The sequence below is a fragment of the Stigmatopora argus genome, chromosome 14 (genome assembly GCF_051989625.1).
Source record: "Stigmatopora argus isolate UIUO_Sarg chromosome 14, RoL_Sarg_1.0, whole genome shotgun sequence".
In the NCBI taxonomy this organism is placed as follows: domain Eukaryota; kingdom Metazoa; phylum Chordata; class Actinopteri; order Syngnathiformes; family Syngnathidae; genus Stigmatopora; species Stigmatopora argus.
In genome coordinates, this window is record NC_135400.1 from 10,772,090 (window position 1) to 10,796,543 (window position 24,454).

The 24,454-nt window shown below is 38.1% G+C and overlaps 1 protein-coding gene across 1 annotated transcript in view; it reads right to left on the minus strand.

The window, feature by feature from the left end:
- The window catches only part of hook2 (hook microtubule-tethering protein 2), a 40,099-nt gene that overhangs the window by 3,302 nt on the left and 12,343 nt on the right, over nt 1-24,454 (minus strand). The window contains exons 4-21 of the mRNA XM_077618478.1: nt 22,727-22,817; nt 22,310-22,435; nt 20,558-20,712; nt 9,952-10,277; nt 8,774-8,856; nt 8,476-8,548; nt 8,355-8,405; nt 8,083-8,215; nt 6,862-6,929; nt 5,227-5,292; nt 5,060-5,140; nt 3,194-3,360; nt 2,868-3,008; nt 1,830-2,031; nt 1,559-1,669; nt 1,385-1,472; nt 758-824; nt 276-413 (exon numbers count right to left, since the gene is read on the minus strand). Coding sequence (XP_077474604.1) covers nt 276-413; nt 758-824; nt 1,385-1,472; nt 1,559-1,669; nt 1,830-2,031; nt 2,868-3,008; nt 3,194-3,360; nt 5,060-5,140; nt 5,227-5,292; nt 6,862-6,929; nt 8,083-8,215; nt 8,355-8,405; nt 8,476-8,548; nt 8,774-8,856; nt 9,952-9,996 — 1,514 coding nt within the window. The 5' untranslated portion in view covers nt 9,997-10,277; nt 20,558-20,712; nt 22,310-22,435; nt 22,727-22,817. The remainder of the gene's footprint in view (nt 1-275; nt 414-757; nt 825-1,384; nt 1,473-1,558; nt 1,670-1,829; nt 2,032-2,867; nt 3,009-3,193; nt 3,361-5,059; nt 5,141-5,226; nt 5,293-6,861; nt 6,930-8,082; nt 8,216-8,354; nt 8,406-8,475; nt 8,549-8,773; nt 8,857-9,951; nt 10,278-20,557; nt 20,713-22,309; nt 22,436-22,726; nt 22,818-24,454) is intronic.

Genomic DNA, 24,454 nt, shown 5'->3' on the forward strand with positions numbered 1-24,454 from the left:
ATACGCACACACTCGGTCCACCCACATGTCCACATGCCCGCAGGCATATAAACACTCGCACACGCAGACAAGAGACAATCTGGCTTTCTGCTGTCTGTCCTCCAGTCCGCCCACGCGGTCCAGAGGGTGATTTGACATTTAGGCAGATATCACTCCTACCCTCAGCCAAACACCCATCTTAATGTCAAGGAACACATGATATGGCGGCAGGGAGTGGGTAGGAGTTGATTTTATCCTTGCTTTGCGACGCGAGTCCACGGCAGGCTGTCACGTACCTGTTTTGGGTTTCGAGAGCATTCTTGCTGCGCTGAGCTCCCTCCAGCTCAGCCTGCACCTCCACTATTTTCTGCCTGTAGCTTTCCTCCTGGATGCACAGCATCTTGTTTTCACTCTGTAAGCGCACCACTGTCTCCCTGGAATCGAGACCATTTGTGAGAAAAGCTGTCCCATCTAACAGTCATTGCATTGTATTTTTTAACAACTGGATTTCAAGATTTTTTCTAAGAATGGATGTTTAACTCATTTTTTTTTCCATTTTCAAAAACATGGGGGACTCCCTGTGGGCTTCTTTAACAACAGGCTTTTTAAATTTTCTAGGGGAAACACTGGAATAATGTGTGGGGTTATTGCAAAACAATAAAGGTAATGTCACCAGTGCAGATTTGTGTGGGAATAACTAGCTTCAAATCCCATGATTCAGAGGAAAATGGCACGTCGAAACAACTTAAGCCGTTCACACGTCTAGATTTATACTCACTTGAGCTCTGTGGGCATGATCTCTGCGGCAAGGTTTCCTTCAGCGGCCTCTTTGTCACACATGTTCCCTGTGGAGAGATTACGTTTCAAATGGAACCTTTGAAGCCTTACCAAAAAAAAAAATATATATCAATAAAAATGATTTGTTCAAATAACTGGCACTCTTTCCCAAACGAAGATTAATTAAATACCTATGGCCTAAGGGCTTGTGTCCAGACAAAACATGGAAAAACGTTTCTTGGATTTTTTTTTTGTAGATTATTGTGATGCTGCGTTTACAGGTTTAAAATAATAATCAGGTAACAGCAGTTAATACATAATGCTGCTGCCAGAGGCGGAACAAATACAAAAAAACTAGACCATAATACGCCAGTCCAGTCATGAAATCATTACACAAGTTCCCTGTGAATCAATGAATAGACTATAAAACCTTGCTAGATAGACTACAAAGCAATCACCTTGGAAGAAAATATATGCTTGATTTAACCCCTACAATGAAGGGAACCAGTTTGCTGTGCGTTTCAACAAAAAGGATAACAAAGGGTTTGACACCATTCAATCATTATGCTCTTCACCTCTGATACAATTTACGGGAAGTTTTGAGATGTGCTCAAAGGTTTCTGCCTACCTGCGCTTCTGAGAAACTTTTGTTGGACTTGTGCACACCTCAGCTCATCATTTGTCTCCCGAAGCGTGTCCCTTTCAGACATTAGACGCTGCAAAACAAAATTCTCCTTAGCATAAACAAGATAAACTCAGTGTTTTAGTGAGGCTGTACGAAAGTTTAGAGTTAATCACTGACTTCTTTCTCTTCCTGGAGTGTGTTATATTTATCAGAAAGGTTCTTGTACTCAAACTGCCACTTCTCAGCTTTCATGGCCTCGGCTTGGTGCTTGGCGTGAAGCTCGTGAGCCTACGTGTCAAAGGGCATAGCGACAGGCTGCGTTGGCAAGAAATTTACACAAGAACCACACGGCTCTCGAGAGCACCCGCACAGGCCAGACTGTGTTTTAATAGCACTTTGATGTCCACACTGGAAAAAGTATGGCTCGGCCTCCCCATCCACAACTCGCCTGTTTCTTGTACGTGTCCATCTGGGCACGGAAGACATTGGCCCTGCGGAGTTCCTCCTCCAGTTCGCAGGTGCGCTGCATGTACATGGTGTTGCGCTCCTCCAGGAGCCGTACCTGTCTTCGGAGGTCACCCAGATCTTCCAGCTTCCTCTTGTAAGTCTCCACCAAAGTTTCCAGCTGGTTCACCCGGTTGGAAGAGTGCCTGAAGGCAGGAGAAGTAACAGGTAAGGACACGGTATCTGTGCAGACACGTGGCTGGCCAGGAAGGTGCAATCGTTCCCGATTGGCTCCTCACTCTACTTGATGCTCTGACGCAAAGCGACATCAATGCATGAAATGTCTTATCAACACAGATGTCAGAGTGAGGAGGTGAATGGACGTCTGCGTGTGGGCAGTGTGGGAGTTGTTTCTGTGAGTGGAAGATGATAATGGAGCTTTAGGCATTCACATGAATTCCCACATTCAATTGTTTTGATGCGTCAACATAGATGTCAAATGTTGGATCAAAAGTTGACTAATAAAACAAGCAGCAAACGTGAGAATTTTTTTAATCTTATTCGGACTAAATTAAAATACTTTTGGACAGCAGCATCCAAACAACAGAGGTGCCAAACTAATCTTTGTTGCAGGCCAAATTATAGTTGTCGTTTCCTTTTGGTGACCATTATATTTGTCAACTAAAGGTTGCCCTAATTAACAGATCAAATTAATCTATTTTGATCATCAATTGATCCTTTTAAGACATTACTCAACATTTTCCTGATCCATTTTTTTTTTTAAACTACTGTTAAGGAAATATTTTCAGTTTTTGATATTTCTCATTTATTTACGTTTTTTAAAAAAAGAGTGAAAAACATTATTTTATTATGTTAAGTACTACAGACATTTTCTTTGAATTTTATTTAAACGAGTCGATGCCTATGATTTAGCAAGCTGGGATGTGCAGGATCAAATTGAAAATTCCTTTTGTGTTTACAACATACCTGGCTAATAAACCTCTCTTAAGTGACAAAAAAACTTGAAATTACATAGTTTTACCTGAGAATATCCATCTCATCTTTGAGGGTTTGTGCTTCTTGCGCTAGACTGGTCAAATCTTCATTCCTTTGTTGCACGTTGCCCAACTCACGCTCCAGCATATCCACACGCACACGCGTGTCATCTCGGCTATTTTCCAGCCTAAGAGCAAGTTGCATGAACAAAGAAGAAAAACAAATGAAACAAAAACTCCTGTTTTGACCATGAGGAAATTCAACAAAGGATTCCAAAACATCAACAAACCCCAACAGTGGACATCTACCATTAATAAAAGTATTTTGAATTCACAGCAGAAATATGAAAGAAGGATAATGTAATGTTTTTACCTGTAGTTTTCCTCTTGAAGCTGCTCCATCTGACTTTGCAGAAGCAGTAGCTTCTTCCCGGTGATGGCAGTGCTGGAGATGTCAAACGACTCAGTGCGGGTCAGCTTCTCCTTCAAGGACCGATTATCTGTTTGGAGCAACAACTTCTCCTCCAGGGCCACAGAGAGCTAAGGACGTAAATGGCGAGAAAATTGAGAGGAACGTGCAAGGAAAGTCGTATTTTCAGAAATCAGAGGGCTTGATAATATAAATAGAAGCCAGGCTTTCTCGTGAAAACAACCGTATCCGTCCAAAGCATATGACTAGGTCATTGAGAAAAGTGCCAGTCATTGTGTATACGCATGCTATGTTCTCATTTTACATGCTCACTCCTCAAGACTTCATCAGCTGGTACAAAAGGTCCCCAAGCTTGTCTCAATGGTGAAGTTGTTTACTTTATATTGGTACTTTGCGTGAAAGACTGAATATAATTCATTCAATATGTGATCAATGCATACTTTTCTGAGGTGAGTTAGGGAAAAAAAGTAAGCAGTTGAAAGGATAGTTACGAGAGATGCACCGAAAATTAGCTAGTACTTTTTCCACCCTTTAATGTGAATGTTAACATATAGTGGTCAATAAACGAAAATCTAAAAAAAAATTGGGCAGTATTACTTTAGGAGAATGTATGATTGTATTGTTAGAACTTAAAACCAGAACATAATTTATGAAATCCAAGAAAGCCCAAAGGATTCACATACTTTTTCTTGCCAATGTAGAGCGGAAAAGCACCAATGACATTCAATTTACACTTCTTCTTGCCCTCTTTAAGGAGCTAAAAAGATATCAAGTTGTCTTTTCAGCTTTGGAAACTTCTATTTTTGTGATGTCATGGGGTCTGTTCCATTCAAGAGCCATTTTAAGAGAAGTTGTTCAAAAATGATCCCTTCAACTACCATTCGGAAGCACCAAAATATAATACAAATAGTAAAAATAAACTACAAAGGTGGTGTATGTCAACCAGTAAAACATTAGCATTTCAAACATGATTTTTATTCTGTGGTGGGTCAAGTTAAACATTTAATTTATGTTAAATCCTATTCTACTCTATGCATTGTTGAAATTTCAGGACCAAATAATCATCAAAGGAATATTTTTATAATTCTTAATATTAAAACTAAGGTTTGAGAAAAGGATTTTCATTTCGGTGCATCCCTGATATTTACATACAAAATGTTACAGTGGGTCAAGCAAGTGGGGGGCTTCTCAGGTTAGACATGCCAGCAATCAAATATTTAAAAAAAGGGGGAGTGGCTACTTACCTGCTGGAATCCACACAACCTTCACTGCACTTTAAGGACAGATTGCATGCTTTAGCACAGGACCACCAACAGCAAATTGATTTCCAAACAACAAGTGACTAATCCTTAAAGCGTGGGCTATGCAAGTAAACAAACAGGTGGGCTGAAAGCAGTGTAAATTTGAGTTGGCTGCAGTGCCATCCAAACGCAACGTGTCAGTTTTAGCTTGATGTTACGCAACACTCAACGACATTGGAACTTTGTTGTGTGGGTGAATTGAGCCCTTTTACGGTCCTTGACGGGGATAGATGTCCAATCATGTTTTCATCCTTCTCCTGTGAATTTAAAATGCGTCACTAATAGGCATGCAACCCATTGGAACGTCTATCGCCGTCAATGAATTAAAATCGATTTCTTATCCTAGAGTGGCAGGGAAAACAAGCCAGGGTTACACAATGTCCAATCAAAAGAAAGCAAACTCAGTCTCTTAAATCAATGGAGGCCAGAACGCACACGTTGAACAAACAGCGTGCAGCAAAGCAATTCTTGATGTTGACATTCTCTTAACAAGACTTCATAAACGAACCTGATGTTCGAGGTCACGACAGTGTTGACGAAGGTCCTCTTTTTCACCAGCCTCCTCACTTAGAAAATAATATTTCCTGGACTGCAATACAGAATAGTCATGAAGGTTAAAAAATGCTAGTTGAAAAGTGAAGCTTTATAAAAAATAAATCAACTTTTTTTTTCTACCTGATAATCAAAATCTCCATAAGTTTCTGGGCTTCCCGGTTCAGATGAAGGGTCTCGTGATAGAAGCTTAAAAAAAAAATATATATAAAAAATTAACGGCACATATGGAAACAATATGTTTGATACACTGATTAAGACACAGTGGAGGGAATCAAACACAAACAAACAAAACATGTTATTTGGGGTTATTTTTACTCTGTGACACCTGAGCTGGTTTACAGATTTCTAAAACCATTTTTCTATCAAATAGGTGAAAGTGGATGATTTTCCACAGCACACCAAATACTACGCCACAACAGATTTCAGTGTTTGAACAACAACACTGATGACCTAATAAACATTTTTAAAATAACACTACAATGAAACCTCTGTTTTCGCCTGACCTACTTCTCAGTTTTATCCTCCTGAAATATTGCTGCAATCTTGTACATCCCTTTGGTTTTCATTCATTTTGAAAAGACCATTTGCATATAGCTAAATTAAATGTTTTCTTGAGTCAGGTTCGAAAAATAATAGAATTCCAGACAAAACTCACAATAAACAAGGAAAATTGAGGATTCACATTCCAGCTTTGCTGTTTTTTTCACACACCATAAAATCTACTCAACAAAGTAGTTTATTTATCCAACTAGTAGTCAAAAACTACAGTAAATTCAGAGAAGAAAAATGGAAAGAGCCACATGATTTATGTCTATCATCATCAATTATATTAAAAATGTTCAAATGTATTTTATGTTGAGGTGCAAGTATCTGGAATGGATGGGTTAGATCACAGGTGTCAAAGTGGCGGCCCGGGGGCCAAATCCGGCCCGCCGCATCATTTTGTGTGGCCCGGGAAAGTAAATTATCAGTGGTGACTTTCTGTTTTAGGATCAAATTAAAATGATAGATATAGATGTATATTACATTTCCTGATTTTCCCCCTTTTAAATCAATAATTGCAATTTTTAACCCATTTTCTTTGTGTTTTTAGTTCTAAAATCATTTTGTAAAATCTAAAAATATATAAAAAATATTTTTTGTTTTCCACTTTAATATTGAACATAAAGAAAAATTTGGTTTCCTTCTGAAATGAAAAACAATGATTAAATAAATGATTTTCCCTTACTAAGAAAAAAAGCTCAAATAAACATTGTATTAGATCTATAAAAAATTGAATATTTAGGGGTTTTAATCCAGTTCTTTTAATCCATTTATATAAAAAAAAATCTAAATATTATATCTAAAATAGTCCGGCCCACGTGAGTTTACGTTAAAGCGGCCCGCGAACCAACCTGAGTCTGACACCCTTGGGTTAGATTTTGATTATTTCCTACTGAAATATTGCTTCCCTTTTCTTAATTAGTAAAGTAACAATTAAAAACCAGTGTTCTGTATTCCAGTCAAAAATAAGCATTACAGTTTTGTTAAGACAGGACTTAACAATGAAGCTCTTAGTGGATCCGATTAAATATACATAACAAATGAAAAAAAAGAGTAGACAAATGAATATTTATAGAAATAAACAACAATTGTGGAATAACAAGGCTTCCTGGCACACAGTTCTCTCTCCAAAGCAAGAGGCATTCATTGATTGCAAATTAACCAAAGACTAAAAGTATGTCTGCGGAAGAGGATGACAGAAGACTGACTTACCTCCTGAATTGCTGTCATGACGACATGTTGGACAGATTCCTCCAGTGTCATTATCTGCTGGATTTGCTCTGAGTTGAAGAAAATGCAGAGAGTGGTAAAAGTGCAGCCAAAAAAACGATTAGCGACAAGCAATCTCCTGAAAAGAAAACTTGTACCGCTTCTCCTGCCAAAGAGTTGAAACTGCTAAGCTTGGATGACATGATCATTTTGATCCTTTTTACAAAGCATAAGCTGGAAATTGTTCTCAAATGAGCCACTCAGATTGCTATGACGGCAAGAGTTCTAAAATAAGAATCATGTGATATGAACTCTAGCTACTCCTTGTTTTTCCCTGCAGCCTGGACAATGAATTGATTTTATGCATTCAACTTAATCGCAGATGCTCGAAAAAAAATAATTTCAAAAAATAGGTTGTTTTGGATGTTGTTTTCACAAAAGAAAATCACATATCCAGTTGTTCAATAAAATGATTCCATGAGAAAGCGTTTGTTTCTTTGTCTAGTTATCACTTTGTATCTCGGGCCTGACAGAACAAATATGGATAGAGAAAAAAACGTTTAAGATAGAATTTTGCACTAGTCACATTTGTTCAACAGTTAACCTTTTTTCAAAACCCTTTCTAGGGCATATGACTATTTTTGGTAATTAAAAAAGAACTCAAACCCATTAAGAGCAAGCGTCCAAATGGGTGGACATCACATTTTGCCTCAAAAGGCTACAATATTAACATTAGCTATACTTGGGTGACCAAATAAATCTGCCCACACACAGAGACCAGATCGGTTTGTTTTGTTTTTTAAAATATGTAATATATTCTTTTAATTATTAATAGCATTTCTATATTTTTGATTACATACATTATAAAAAAAATGAAAAAATAAAATTTATATATATATATATATATATATATATATATATTTATATATATATATATATATATATATATATATATATACTTATGTACCACAATAACACTAAATTTTTATTAATGTTTTGTTTTTAAAATGTCTGTGTTTAACACGTGCAATTGGAAGTGATGTTAAATCCATTTTATATTTCTGTGAATTCTCCTTGTTCCTGCAGTCCAAAAAAAATAACCCCTTCCAGTCCAAATGGATTGGACACCGTCAATAGCAATCAATGAGCTCAATGCAATTGTGGTGGGGGGGGGAAATGTGTAAACAAAAGCTTTGTAACTTGCTGTAGTAAACCACTTAATACCTTGCTTCTTTTCACAGCTGACAGCACAGCCCAATACAAGCTGCAGTAGCTTGCCCAGTTCAGTGGGGTCCTCCATCTCACCAATAAGAGTGACATCAGGCAAATGCTCTTCTAAAACCTGGTGGCCCAGTATCTGTTGTTGGAGATGGAAGCATTACAATAATACAAGTCAACTGTGTGGGAACAGCCTGACAAATTCTATTGATCACTTTTACCCAGAAGAATGCAATTGTAAGCCAAACTAAGGTTTCTGAAAGCAGAGTATTTCTTACGTCATGGTAATAATCCAGCATGCTCTTGAGGATCTTTTTCAAGTTGCTGACCTAGACACACAAAATAATTGTTTCATTTTAAAAAAAATGATATAAATGCTTTGCAGAATTTGACATTTACCTTGAGGCGCCAGTTGTCTCCACTTTCCTCCTTAATTCTAGCCAGCCAGGTCTGATTAAACCAAGAGGAGTCTCTGTTGATGGCAGCACAAGAGAAAATAAGCAATGGTTTGGAAAATGTAGAATAATTTTCAGACTTTTGACACATTGGAAGATTTGCTGTGGACAACTAAATTTGGGGTGGAATCTTATTTTAAAATAGAATGACAATGTTCAATAGGGTTTGGGTCTATCTAGGTTTAAAATTATCACCATTGAGCTAGTAGTTTGCTAAAATACAGTTTCCATAAAATACTTGCATTGTGTTTAAGACGTGTGCAATGGCCATTCCACTTGTTAGGTCTTGCTTGCTATTGCATGATGCCACCTGGAACGTCTGCAACTGAAATCAATAACATAAGAATAAAGAATAAATACATACATCTTATCCTTGAGAGACTAGATCAAAAACAGCAATTAGTTATTGATTAGGCATGTAATATATTTTAAAAATAACTACTTTACCCGTTGACTGCCATTAAAGTGCTAGACGTCTAATTTATTTGACTTTCAAAATGGACTGCACATCAAGTGCACCGATGGCCAGTCTTCCCAGTTTAAATGAATTGGACATCTATTGTTGTCAATGGAAGGCAATGGACTATCAGGTTGGTGCACAAAATTTACTCAGTCACCTGAGGTCAATCTAGTAAATATTTTCTGATTTTGGAGAGTCCTTGATCTCTGAGGACTACAGAAATTTTATTAAAATTCCATTTAAGTGAGAAATACACAAGATTGAATACCTGTGCTTACACGTTAGGTTTTAATGTGGTTAAAAAGTTAATTCCAGAGATTTTCCATTACATGAAAGAGCTGAGATCCGAACCCAAAACCGTACACACCTTTTAACCACATTCAAACAACAATAAAGTTTTTCACTTGTTGTAATGTTTTAAAAACTTTGACTTCATCATTTATTATTATTTATAGCAAACTGTTCCAATCGTTTCATACTGATTTTAATGTGATTTTACGCACGTCGATTGATCATGTGTCTAATTATGTTATACAAATGAATTTGCCTTGCCTAAATGCAAATATTGACATAATAATACGGAAATGATGTTAGTTTGCGTGTTGGTTTAAGTCCTCCACATTCCCAAACTGGCATCTGATTCTCTTTTTGACTGAAAATCTAACATGTTAAAACTGATGTATTGTTGTTTTTAATGACATTCGTCTCTAGATGAGTAAAAAAAAAGAAAACACCATATTTTAGGTTACCTGGATCGAGTTAGCGGATCGGATTAGCGTTGCTATCGACGCGCGCTCAACTTTCACATCTGATTACACGTTGGCTGCGTCCTTTGGTGTCATTTTCAGTGATAAAATCATCTTGCAAAAGCGCGTTTATGTGCGATCACCATAACTATGCCATCGCTTCCTTTCACCTGTTAGCGTTAGCACAATGCTACGCTGCTAAAGTCAAACTCACCCACGTTAGAAGTGAGTCACACAGCTCGGCTTTGTCCAGGCTCATTTTGTTTTTCGTTTTTTTTTGGAGGGGGAGCTTTGTTTTGTTACCGTGCAAGCATCGATTTCGGATCGAGGAGATAAATGTTGTTTCCGATACTTTCCGGCAAAGTTAGTTGCGGACTCCGTCTGCGTTCCACGTCATTCAAGCTGCTGCCATGGCCTCCTCGTGAGCTCCGCCTGCCAGCCTGCCTAGCCTTTCCCCCTTCTGTCACCTCCAGTTGGCCCAGCGAGCTTCCGTATTTAGAGCATTTCCATGGAAACGGATTATGTCACGGGTCAGTTTGTCTGAAATACATAGTATAAATAGGACAACAACAAGACGTTGGATGATCCGAAAAAATATATACTTTTGGATTTTAATTTACAGGGAAAAATTAATGTGATACTATTTTGAAGATAAAGTTCTGTTAAACTGCATTGCTGATGCCATTCATTTATTTATCTTCCATATCGCTTATCCATACAGGGGTCGCGGGGGGTGCTGAAGCCTATCCCATCCAACACGATGTGTACTATTGTACATTACCAGTTCCTAAAAACACCACTGGGTGGCTCTAGTTGACCAATGGCCTTGAAAACCTTCCAATACAACCGAGAGCCTCTAACATTATGAAGACAAATATCTCTTCTAATCCCATCTCATCTCATTTCATTTTCTCAACCGCTTTCTCCTTGCTAGGGTCACGGGGGGTGCTGGAGCATATCCCAGCTGACTTCAAGCCAGAGGCAGGGGACACCCTGAATTGGTGGCCAGCCAATCGCAGGGCACAAGGAGACAAACAACCATTTACGCTCACACTCATACCTAAGGGCAATTTAGAGTGTCCAATCAGCCTACCATGCATGTCTTTGGAATGTGGGAGGAAACCGGAGTACCCGGACAAAACCCACGCAGGGCTTCAGGGGAGAACATGCAAACTCCACACAGGTGGACCAACCTGGATTTGAACCCGGATCCCCCACTCATCCGACGGGCCACCCCCAGCTTGACATATGAACTACAAATATCTCTCTATGGAAGTTTAAATGTGCACCCAAAATGACGGATTATTTAATAAAAAATAGGAATAACATGTCATTCCTTTACAATGTAAAATAGCTTGAGATCCAGAATTGTTTTCCCTCGGTATACCCTCAAAACAGAAAATTAAATCGGAAAAAAAATCCAATGAATAATGTAGTGATATTGTGCTGTATTGTGATATTGAGATAAATTATAAGGTATCTCTCTATCTCATTTAATTATTAACTATAACAATGCTGTCACACACGTACACACTTCTACTCCCTATTCCTTGGTACTGCAATTATCTCACCCTGGCTTCCTTATTTGTCATCCAACCGATATTAATCACTATAAACTTGTCACCATTTCCACTCTGATCAGATAACATTCAACATGAACCGTGATCAATTCACTTGTTTGTTCTTTAATTTAATCTTTGTTTTTATGATTTGTCCTTCCTCCATCCTGATTTGTTTTCAAACTAAATGACTTCTGAACCAGAGGGATGCACATTTACCCTTTACTGGTTGTTTTCCATCACACCAAACATGACAAAAGGCACTTGAAATAGAATTCCCACACTAGGCGTATATGGTATTTGAATAAAAATCTTATAATAAGCCAGTTATGGGGATTACTATTACACGACCATTAGATTTATGCTAATAGGATGAGTATAAAAGCTGTTTCGTACAAGCGATTCAGGGAACAAACAGTGGGGTCCCAAATCAGGTAACTCAGCACCAGAATAAGACGCCTGGGAGGAAGTGAGGTTCTTGACTTGGGGGGGTCCACTATAGACGTTAGTCAGCCCCAAAGAAAAACTCCGGCAGACTATTTTTGGCCAGCCCCTCTTCCTCCACGCTAATTCCTCTTTTCACCCGTTCTCTCTTTCCTTATTCCCCAGATGTGTTTCCTTCCTGAAAGTCAAAAAGCTTTACTTCTCCTCTTTTCCAACCCCACTATGACGCACAAGCATCCCTCCGGGGGGAACTAAAGGGTGGAGGTGGGAGGGTCAGAAGCCAAGATTGAGTAATGATTTACTTTTTTTGGCTTGTGGGTTACTGGTTTGGGGGGAAAAATGTGATGGTTCCTTTTATCTGTGAAGAACAGATTTTTTTAAACCTTAATTTATATTATATATTATTTTTGTAAATAAATCCATATTCAAAAATTCAAAAAATTCTGTTGAATCACATGGTTCTTTAGCGAAGTTGACTTTCACTTCCTCATTCTGTTTGGGCTTAGCTCAAGTTGAAATCGATTGGAATGTCTATTGTTGTCAATGTCGGCTATTAAGTAAATAAATATATTGAAAAAAATCAAATCAAAGCCTTTAGAACAGTAGGTAGGCATTGATGTGTTTCCGGAGTTTCAGCCTTGTGTGCTGCTAACATGCCAACACTATAGTGTATTGATTCATTTTCTGTACTACTTATCCTCACAAGGGGGATGCTGGAGCCTTTGACTTCAGGGACCAGGCAGGGAAACTCTGAATTAATGGCTGGACAATCACAGGGCACAAGAAGACTGACTACAATTTCTGCTCACACTCATACCTAAGAGAAATTTAGAGTGTTCAACACGCCTAAGCGGCATATTTTTGGGATGTGGGTGGAAACTGGAGTACCCGGAAAAAACCCACGCAGGCCCACACAGGAAGGCCAGGACCTGGGAACGAACGCTCCGTCGTACCAACCACTCATCCACCGGGCTGCCTCTATTACAGTGCAGAAAATGTAAAAACAGTTACTTATTAAACCAAATATATGGTTCAGGTATCACAGACAATGGCAGCTAAATGAGTTCCAAAAAAACAACAACAACTAATTATACCACCAAGATAAAATATGTACTCCCATATGTGAATGAATCATTTGTGGACAAAGGAAACACTGCAACTTTAATGTAAGAATGTTGAGGATGTGTGGCTGTGCCCAGACATTTGGAACTGGAATGTGTTGGAATGCTGGCAGCGGTTTATTTCCCCTGCAGCTTTCTCAGGTGTTACCAGAAGAGGAAAACAACACAACCACAGTGAACCACAGATGGAGGGAAAATCACACAGAGAGTCTAATGACAAACCACATTTCTAGACATGACCTCACTCACAGGTACATGGTGTCAGGAAGGGCAGATTTATATCGACCTCTTCCTTATCAGTGGGCGCGTCCCTCCCGCGCAAACCACACGTTTACAAACATGCTATGCTGGTCCAGGTAGTTAATAATACTCCAACCTCAGGAAGCTGGCATGTTACGTACGTCTTAAAACAGCTTGACCCGACAAAATGGAAGCACAGACACGTCGTCTGTCTTTTAAATTCAATCAAGCGATTTGTTCATTTACTTCCTGACTTAACTATTCGAGAGTTGTTATTTCAATTTGTTTGTCTGACAACATGGTGCCTAGTGACAGTTTCTATTCACAGCACAGTGCAAATTGACAAGAGTGAGGTGGTAGAAGGCCTATATTGTATCTCCAAACTAATGGGGATAAACAATGAAACATCCCATACCGGAAGTGAAAAATACAGCCTTGGACAGCAGAAGAACGGGGTGTCAGCAAATGAACATTAGCATTTAAATGAATTTTCAACCAATAACAGTTTCTGAGGTTTGACAGATCTGGTTTTCAAATAAAGTCTTACACTGCCATCGACAGTGATAAACAACAAAGCCATTTCAACTGTAATGTTCCAAGATTTTACATCATTCTGAAATTCTTTTTTAAGTCATTAAGTCAATATGCAGATCCCACCTTAGTTTACAAAATCTTACATCACAAAGCTCCTCCTCCAGTGCAAGATTTTTGTACAAAAAATTCCAACACATCAACAAGGGCTGGCTCTAGAGGTGACTGTGTAGTTCCCTTCAAAAACATTGCATTCAGCCAAAGTACCTTTTCTGTGCCTCACATACCTGGAACTCAATAACAATTACCATAATAAACTTCTGTCTTTGAACCTCTTCCTCAAACATCTTAAAGCCTGTCATATATTTACATATATATGTTCATTAACATTAATATGAATATGTGCATTAATATGTGCTGTCCCTTATAAAATAAATCAAACTGAAACTCAAACATTTAAAACGTTTTCTTTGTCACCAAAAACACAAACCTAATATATATTTTTTCCTCTTTAATATGTTTAAATGCTTAAAATATGCAAACCTACAGAGTATACTCATTTAGTTTGCGCATTTTTACTAAATAGTCTGAGTTGGAGCCATCACTTTCCTTCATTTTAATGTGACTCCAGGGAAATAAACATTTAAAACGTTTTCTTTGTCACCAAAAACACAAACCTAATATATAGTTTTTTCTCTTTAATATGTTTAAATGCTTAAAATATGCAAACCTAAAGAATGTACTCATTTAGTTTGCACATTTTTACTAAATAATCTTAGTTGGAGCCATCACTTTCCTTCATTTTAATGTGACTCCAGGGAAATAAACTTGGAGATCTGTGGCCTTTTGCATTCGGTATATAGAACAACAGTGCCAATATGAGTCAATGCGCGAAAACAAGAAATTGAATGGTGCAGGATTCTCCCGTTAGTCATGTCAAAGTGTCCTAAACTTTAGTCGCTCTTATTGTCGCGTCATCGTTGTTTGAATGAGCTATGGTTACGTCCATCGAGTGGCAACCTTCGCCGTCATTTATGTTTGAATGAGGCTACATTATAAAAGTGCATTAAGTAGTTTGAAAGTAGCCTCTTAAATCAGCAGTTTTACCCTGTTATGCAACCTGCAAAATTGACCCCATCACTGACTAATCTACATTTTGATATGACTCAACTGAGGCAGTAGTCAAACCAATGGTAGTCGTCATCGAGTCAAAGTTGGATGAAGATGATAAACGAATGAGAGAACACATTGAACCTTAAATTTGATGGCTTCTTATTGTGCAATGAAGTTGTTTTTGATCAATCTTCTCTGTGTGTCAATCTTGCTCATTGTCTGTTTCTAAGCCTTACCTACCTTTCTCACTCTCTTACACACTAACAAACCCCATGCACCCCCCCGAACACACACACACACACACACACACACACACACACACACACACACACACACACATTTATGCCCCAACCCACCCCAACACAAACACAGACACAAATAGGCTGCACATGGCTAGCATGAATGAGTCACAGTAGTTTGGTAACAAACGCCTTTTCTCGGGGACAGTCCCTTTACGAACCCTTGTGATTAGGGCCAATCGCCTTGAGAGTATCAGGTGCATTGCTCCTCCATGCAACGTGAGACACCCCTATTGTCTCCCAAGTTTGCTATAGAAACTGGCAAGCTATCATGCAAGATGATCCAAATTGAACATGAGCTTGAGACACCAAAGCGGGTTCATTGCTCTTTGTTGACACTTACTGTATGCATTGTGTGCTGGTACATCTAAATATAGCCAAAGTGAAGCACGAGAGACTGAAAGATGCAACTGTGTATGGCCAATGCAACTGACATGGTCCTAAAAGAATGCACAGAGGGTCCAAAACAATCACTGTAAAAGCTGTGCAATGTAGATGGCTAATGAGCCTGAAAATAATCAGTTAAATAATTATCTGTCATTGACAGAGATAGACACCCAATCCATTTGAACTAGGAGGGTTGTCCGTGAATGAACGCAATGGCCGTCAACTATCGACAAACCAATTAAATTCACAGCAGAACAGTGAAGCGAACCACACGATTGGACATTTATCATCGTCAATGGCAATGAAAGTTAAGCCACTAAGGAACACACAGTTACTCGTCAAGGTTATCTTATCTTCAAGGCAAGGATAAAATGCAAGATTTACAAATGACTAGCTGAAAATACGTAAACCCAACCCATGGTCTATGTACCACTGACCACTGTAGACCTTGAGGGGTCCTGCAATTAAACCATTTTGACCATAGAACTTCTAAAAAAAAATTAATAAAAAATAATTTTACAAAGCATGGGGCATGTAAAGTGCTTTTTTTCACCATGAGATGTACACAATATAGTTGGACTCAATTTAGAATCCTTTTGTTTGTATTGGAACATTGTTGGTTAATGGACGTAATAGAACAGTCGTTGCAAAAACAACAATTACCAAACAGGAATAATAACAGCTCACTGGAACACTGTTAGTGCATGTTGCTCAGAGCACATGTTGAAGAACATAAACACACACCTTATGCACTCAGTCTAGTGCTGTATATAACAATAGTGCACCTCTTCAACACCAGACAGACCAGCGCTTCTCCACCCTATTTGCTTTTTTAGACATGCTTAACACGCCCTTCTCCAGAATTCTTTCCTCGACTGAGTTGTTACATGTACAACAGGACTCTGCCACTTAGTCATGCTGGTGCCTGCTGTCTGACACGAGGAGTTTGTGCAAATAACATGGCCTCTTGTCCATAAACTGGATTGGCCCATTAGTGTTAATAGAGCAGTGCTTAAATTTGAGCATTCACAGCCAGTCCACAAAGGTTAAATGAATTAGATGTTTACCATTGTTTAATTAAAACCTCAACTTTAAAGTGATATTGGAAGCGATAACCACAGAATATTTCTGTTTAATTACTTATTTTAATTGAATTTTTAAAATTTAATTTCTTTTTCTATTCATTTATTCTTCCTTTTTGGTGATTTGAATTGATAGATTTATTTGACTTGAACATAAAAAGTTAATATTGAGGCCTACATGAAGCAAAATGTTGCTAGGTCTTTATATAAGTTTAAAAATATACATATAATATACATATAACAATAATAAATAGCACAACATAAGTAAATAAAATGCAAAACGTCAGTTTTAAAAAGCCTTCCTCCCCTATTTATAAGTACAAATAACTGACTCTCCTTCCCTGGCGCTCACAATGACACATGTCCAATCATTTATAGTTCTTTTCATCCTTCTGTGAATTTAAATGAGTATCTCATTAGTAAAAGACCAATCTATTTGAACCGCCAGGGCAAACAATACAAATAACTCACTCTCTTCCGCAGCTACTGACAACGATAGATGTCAAATTATGTGATTTTTTTTCATACTTCTGTGAATTCATACGAGTTTGTCATTAGCAGACACCCAATCCATTTGAAGTGGATGGCCCAGCAAATGCAGATTGGATGTCTACAGCCGTAAATGGCAGCCAATCAGTTAAATTGAGTCTGTTTTTAACTTTATGATTATAATATGTCAGTAACAAAATTGTGCAGTGGTTTGAAAAAAGCTCACGCACTATACTTTGGAGAACACTCCTGAAGTGGAATTACAATGCGCAAAACTATACATAAGGATTTCAAAAGCCACCCTTCTTGACCGTTTGCTGGGCGTGATACAGTATTTGAAGGAGTAGTCAACACATACCAACAAAAACGCAGGGAACCACACCTTCAATCCTTGCACAACTTCCCCTATCTTTTGGTCTGTACACACACAAACACACCCAAACAATCTTTACCCTTCAGTCCCTTGTTCAGGGTTGTGGAGCCGGCCTAGCTCCTAACTAAAGTCCTTCCCTGAAATATAAAATGCAATTTCTAGAGAAATGGCTTGGGCATGGTTTGGGTTATTGTCAAAGATTTGTACCATATTCTTACATCAGTTTTTAATCAGGGAAAAAAATATTACATTGCTCAAAATTAATGTATCAAATATAATTATTTTGGCCATATAGGGTGAACTTGGGGCCAATTTGAGGATTTTTTTTGGTCAAAAGTATTGGAGATTTTTTGCAGATCTGAGGTTAAAATTAGTTGGAGTGAATGTATTTTTATGAGTGTTTAATGTGTAATGCTAAATGAAATGTGCCTTCGAGATTGTAGTACGTAGGATTTTTTGCCGAATTTTGGTGGAATTGTACATTTTTGCTAACTGATGGATGACAACTTACATCGAAATTGATTTGTGAATGTAAATTATGTGAATTTGACAAAAACCTGAGAACAAGTACCATATCGGAAATTGTCCTTTGGAAATGAATGGCATTTTCTTGTGTTTTTGGTTGCAACGATTAGCCTGAGTTGTACAATGGACAGAAAATCTGCGAATCTGCGAAGTTTTTGACCGTTTTGAAGAAGAAATGGTGTGCATTGGTCAAAGAATGTTGGCTACACGGCATGTCAAAAACGTGGCGAGAAAAGGAAAAAAAGAATTTTATATGTGGGGAGCTTTGTTCCCAAGAAACTCAACAATCATATAGACAGTCTCCCAGGCCAAAGAGCACCTTGTCAACAAATGTGATCAGAGTAGGGCCTTCACTCAAAGTGACATGCCACCTGACTCAGCAGCACGCAGGCTACTGTTTACTGGGCCTGTCCACCACAATCAACACGCCACTTTCTACCATGGCTGTAATTGCAGCGACGCACTTGGCTGCATTGAGAGAGGGGAGACGGCGGGAAAGGGAGGTTTGCTCCGTGTCCCTGCTTATTCACATCACAGTGCAGCGGCTTGGTCGTGCAAGGCAACACATTATGCATACAGACACACAGAGAAGCTATCATGATATAAAAAGATCATGTGTTGATGATGAGAGCTACAAATTTTTTTTTTTGGTCAAAATTCTGTTCAGTTTTCTCCCCAGCTTTTGTCAAAATTAAGTACAAATAACTATACATATTGAACACCACACAAGCCACTGCAACACTTTGGCTACCATTGACAGCAACAAATGTCCAGTCCAGTGAATGGACGAATGTTCATTCAGCCAGTTTAATATCTGTCATCGACAATGGCACGGATAGAGTTAATTAAACTTGATGTTCACCTGTTGCACTGTTAGCACAGGGATGTCCAAGTGATACTGACACATTCGGACAATCACCGATCGTGACGGATCTCCAACTTTCGAGGGATATAACATCCTGTCAACTCGCACATTTATGATGTGCCATTGATTGGCACTTTGTTAAAAGAATGAAGAAAGTTGCTGAGCCTGCACATCTTCAATAAATACAAAAAGTGGGCTTGTCATTTGTTCTCGGAGAACTCTTTTGATAAATTCCAAGTGCTGATGGAGAGACTGACGCCAACCAAAGTGATGTCAAAGACCTTTGAAGTGGGGTGACCATCATAAGCCTTGTCAAGACAAACACGTCTATTTGTGGCGCACAAAGAAATCTCAACTCACGATACCAGCAGCAATGAGAAAGATAATTACAGGAGAGTGCATAAAGGTCTATTATGAACGTTTGAACAGGGAGCTGTCATGTAGGATTACAAACACGTTGCGACAAAAGCTCCCATGAACTTTCAAACTCTTTCTGATGGCTCATACTGGATTCTTCCCAAAGCTGCTTGACCTGGAGCGTTGCTCTCCCGAATCAAAAAGCTGAACAATATCACCCTGAGTTCCTCCTAACAATTACACTACTTGCTATTTTGTCTGGGGGATAACTTGCCTGTCATCACAGTCAATTTTCTGTCTCAACCTCTAAAATTTTCAGATGCTAAGAACACTAAGTTCAATGGTTCAACATTCACATTAAGGATTAAGTGATTCGATCTCATAATTGGACTGTATGTAAGTCAACTATGTGGATGTGGTTTATATGAAATGGATATTTCATTTACTTGATTTTGATGTAGAGAAAAAAAACATGACAACTTCATTATAATTTCTGCTAAAATTGAGTATTTAGGGGGTTTATCTGAAACCAGTTACTGGGTTAGTGTTATTGGGTAATTTAAAAAAAAGGGTTACAGGTCATTTCTGGGCTGTGCCTACATTTTAGAGAAGCAAGACATTTAATTATTTGCTGTGCCTGGTTATAAAACTACAAAAGTTATTTTTATAGACTATAGATAGATTTATGGACCCCAACTGCCATATTTTTGGGACTCAAAGTCCTTTAGTTAAGTTGAATCCTGGTATTGCTTAATGATCCCAAAAGTATTTCATGGAGCCTATTTGGATTTTACTGCTCATGTTAAGTACTTATGACATACATTTACAGATCACTAATAAAAAAAAAAAAACATATTAAATTTACACATAAAAAAATAACTTCTATGTTTGAAGATGAAAAACGCATGACAAATGCAGTTCATTGTTGGGCTACTCGCCTCATAATAAAGTGTGTCTAATGTAAAATAACATCGGTCATAGATAATTCTTCCAAAAAATATGACATAAATACGATTCTAAATCAATTTGGATTTTAGTTGTCAAACCCTAACGTCCAAAAATCCCTGGTATGGTTCTAATTCTGAACAAAGGCTTATGTGTTTCCCAAGCGAGCGTTAACTATTCACGTCCTCCCCCGCACACTGCTAATAAACTTGTCTTCTGCACATATTTTAAACCTGTTTGGTGGAGCAGCCCCCACAGGGACGGATGAAACAAGCTCACCGACACACATTTACACAGGCCGTGACCCTGCAGCTTGTCAAGAAGATGAACGTCTGAGACTGGAAAGAGAGCACGAGAGAGAAAAAACAGCATTCTGTTTCCCGTAAACGAGGAAGGGGAGGGAGGTGGGTTTTGGGAAGTTTGGTGACTCATCACTTTTTCTTTTCTTTTCACGCTCCCCCTTTGGCGTTCAGTCGCGGAACATGAATACCTTCACGGTAGACCATCGGTGGGTCTTCTTGAGTCTTGACAAGTGCCTCACGTTGTGTGTTATTGAGCGACGACGTCAAAGTGCCAGCTGTCCACGTTAGCTTTCACCATCCTTGTCTGCCTTTGTTCACTCAGAGTGATCCTTCGCTTTGAAACCTGAGGAGATAACAATTCAAGAGTTAAACGGCATTTTAAAAAAAAGTGCCTAGGTTGTGTCTGCAGGTGCGAATAATCAGATTCAGTCAACTAGACGAGATGAGTCATAAACTTGACTGGATACAATAACAAGGGGTGGACAAAAGTTTGCAAAATATTCATTTAAATATAGAATCATTTATAATAGGAATGCTTACAAAAAACGTACCCTCTTCTTCTTATGTTTTTTAAATCCTCTATTTTGTTTGACTGCTCAATGTTTCATAAAGGCTTTTGTACCACTGAGCATCATTTTGCGCCGAGGGACTTTCCCCTGCGGACCCCAGCGCAACACAAAATAACAGCCTCCAACCTTCTGTTAACCCTTTGTAGGGCTTTAAATGAACACTGATGAAGATCGATAGAGCAAAGTTGCTTTAAAAATAAGCTGTTTTGATATCAACCAAATAGTAATTTTAGCATTTTACCACTTACAACACAGAAACTAAGTAGGCGCATCAACAATCTTCATACTGTTGCAACAGATTTAATGTTATTGCATAAGTTAACTAATTGGTTGCCATTGACAATGATAGAAGTCAAGATAATATGGATTGGATGTTTATTGTCATCAATGACCATGAAACATGTTCATTCATTGCCAGATATTCCAGTTAAACTGATTATATATCAATGGCAGTGAATGAGGTAAATACAATGATTTTTTTTAAATTGAACGTTATTTTGGGCCATATTCAGACGTTATTTCTCAAAGTAATGCCAGAAAAATCAATGGAAAGTGACCAAAAATAAGCGGGAAGTAAACCCTAAAATCAAAAGCAAGTGAAGCAAAGAACTCCTAGGCTGCCGTTGATGGTGATAGACGGATAGAATTAAATGGCTGTTCAATTCTTATGAGTTTGAACACCTACTAGCGAAAAAAGCGATTTAAATTTACAGCACATGGGCGAAAAAAGTCACATAAATTGACTATAAGCGTCAATGGCCCTGAATTTTTTTCCCACCAAAATAATCTATCAATCTATAAAGGGTTAAACGGCTTTTAACTGCAGGCTTAAAGCTTCTCTCAATGCTTAATGATAGAGTCCTCAGAGATTGATGTCACCAGCTGTAAACAACAGAGTACAACAAAAGGGTCCCGCTTCTCGCCTCTGTTTAACCGCAGTGACCTCACATGATTGAAGGGCCATCGTCTTAAAGGCCCCTTGTGCACACGAGGCCCTGACGCGGCTGCTACTGGTGACTAATGAGTGATGAATCCAAAAAGTTGTAGAAGCTGGCCAGCCATTTACATGTCATCAAGTATTTGATAAATAGTAACAGTGTAGAAGTGGTGCGAACACAAACTAAGGTATTCAAATGCTCTGTTTATCTTTCTATGCAGACTCATACAAAAACAAATATGCCATTATTCTGGCAAAGGTGATGTTTTTTTTTTTTACATTTCCAGTAAATGTAACATTCCCACACATTAACTGATACACCCATCAAAGACCCTCCATTTGAACATGAAATAAAACCCAACTGACGCTGATTTGATTTTTGAAAAACAAAGTCCAGAATACATCCTAGCCTGTGGTTTCCTTCAAAGAAGTACCTTGTTAGCTGACTCACTGGCTGGAGACGTACATTTCCACTTCCAGTTTGAAAATGTTCCAAAACGAAGCTCTGCAGCAGCAAAACATAGTTGAGGAAGGGTTTTTTTTTTACCAGACGATCAGATCTGGAAGCAGTTAGAAGGTCCCTGATTCAGACGAGAGGAAATAAGGAGCATAGTGTGTCAGATAACTGCCATAAAGAATTGAATATCCATGGCAATGATAGATGCCCAATGTGTCCGTTTTCATTCTTCTGCTAATAACCTAAATGAGCTTATCACTGGTAGATGTCCAATTCTTTTGAACCGGAAGGAGTGACATTTGTTCACTCAGCTGCTAGCCCTTCCAGTTTAAATGGATTGAACGTTTCGCATCGTCAATAGAAGTCAATGAATTAAGTGGAGCCTCTTACTCACCCGCTTGCTCTTTTTGTTCTTCCATTTAGCTCTTCACTTCGTCTGTGGAGGTCTGATAGCATCACCCTGGAGGTCTAACACCTGTGTGGTCCTGTGGGTCAATAAAAGTAGCTCAGACTGGGTCAGAGAAGCCATATACTGTACAGGAATTTGACAAAGTGGGAATTCATCTTGTCTGACTAAGAGCCCAGCATTTTAATACTCTGATATATTAGATTTTAGACACTGAAGCAAATTTGATGCCCATTTTTTGGCATACAGAATATAACAGAAATGCACAGTAACTTGGGCAAAGGAAGATATTGCAAAACATGTGCCCATTCCTCTTTAGTTCAATGCAATTGGAACAGGAAGGTCACGTAAATGAATCATGAATCAATAATAAGACTGTTAGAGTGGAATTTTCCAAACTAAAAGCTACACATTTCCTGGAAATGTACACTGTTTGAAACATAAAGGTCTCAAAAGTTGTTTATTTCCTTTAAACAAAATAGTAAGTGAAGGATTGCATGGTATTTATTTATTCAAGAAGTTTCCTTTTATAGTAATTCTGTTCAACTGAAAAACAAAAGTATTGCCTGATTTTCATTGGTTAATGGCATTCCTCCTTTTATTGTTTTGTACTTAGAAAGTTATTTTTAAACACTTTTTTAAAAACATCACTGGCAGAGGATTAGTAAAACCTTTTAGGCAAGTGAATAGAAGTTTTGTCAATTGAAGCATGTTATTAGTTTATACATGTTATTACTTTATAGAGAATCATAACCATTCTCAATAATTGTATCAAAGAAATGTCTAAGATCGGTACCTCTCTCCATGATAAGATGGAGCAGCTGGAGAAATGGTTAACTCATTGCCTGTTAATGGTAATGATAGACATGAAATTCATTTAAATTTGGAGTACTGGCTGGGAATGCTCATATTTTAAGCCTTTGATGGCACTAGACATCCAATTCATTTAGACGGGGAGCGAAGAAAGAACGAATCATTCTCCACTCTCAGTCCAAATTATTTGGATGTCTGCTGACGTCAATGGCGGCAAAAACCAAAAACGTAATCCCTTTTATTTACTGTTTTTCATGACATGTTTTATATAGTACAGTGACGTTTTTCTCATGAAAGAAAAACAATAAACAATTTAATATAATGGGGCCTGCTGGGAGAACGTAATAGCATTTCACTGGCAACATTTTTTTACAATGCATGTTTATTTTATCTAGGAGGTTAATTGAGATCTTTTCCCAAAGACGCTCTGATTAGACTCAAAACTATAAAAGCATACAAAATGTCATAAAACAGATTTGTATAAAGAATGCATCGCATTTAAGAGGAAGTTATTAGTCAATTCATTTACAATAGAATATAACTTAATTATGAATTCAGTCATAAAACAAGTACAACTCTCTATAATAATATACTTGTCTTTCACTAGAAAAAAAACACTTTTACTCTCGTTAAAAAACAAACTCTAAATCCTACTTCTGACAAGAAAATGACGATCTCCTGTCATGGGTCTACATCTCCTGATTACGATGGTGGAGCTCAAATAGAAATATCTCACTTCCTTTGGCTGTATAATTAGAACTGGTCAGAGAAATAACTCGGAAAACAGTTTGCAATGACCACTTCTTCCCAATATTTTGCGATGCGTAAGAGGTGTAAAATGCGTAGTGCGGTGGAGTGGCTTGTTAAAAACAATAAGATTCATCATCACTGTGTAAATTGTAA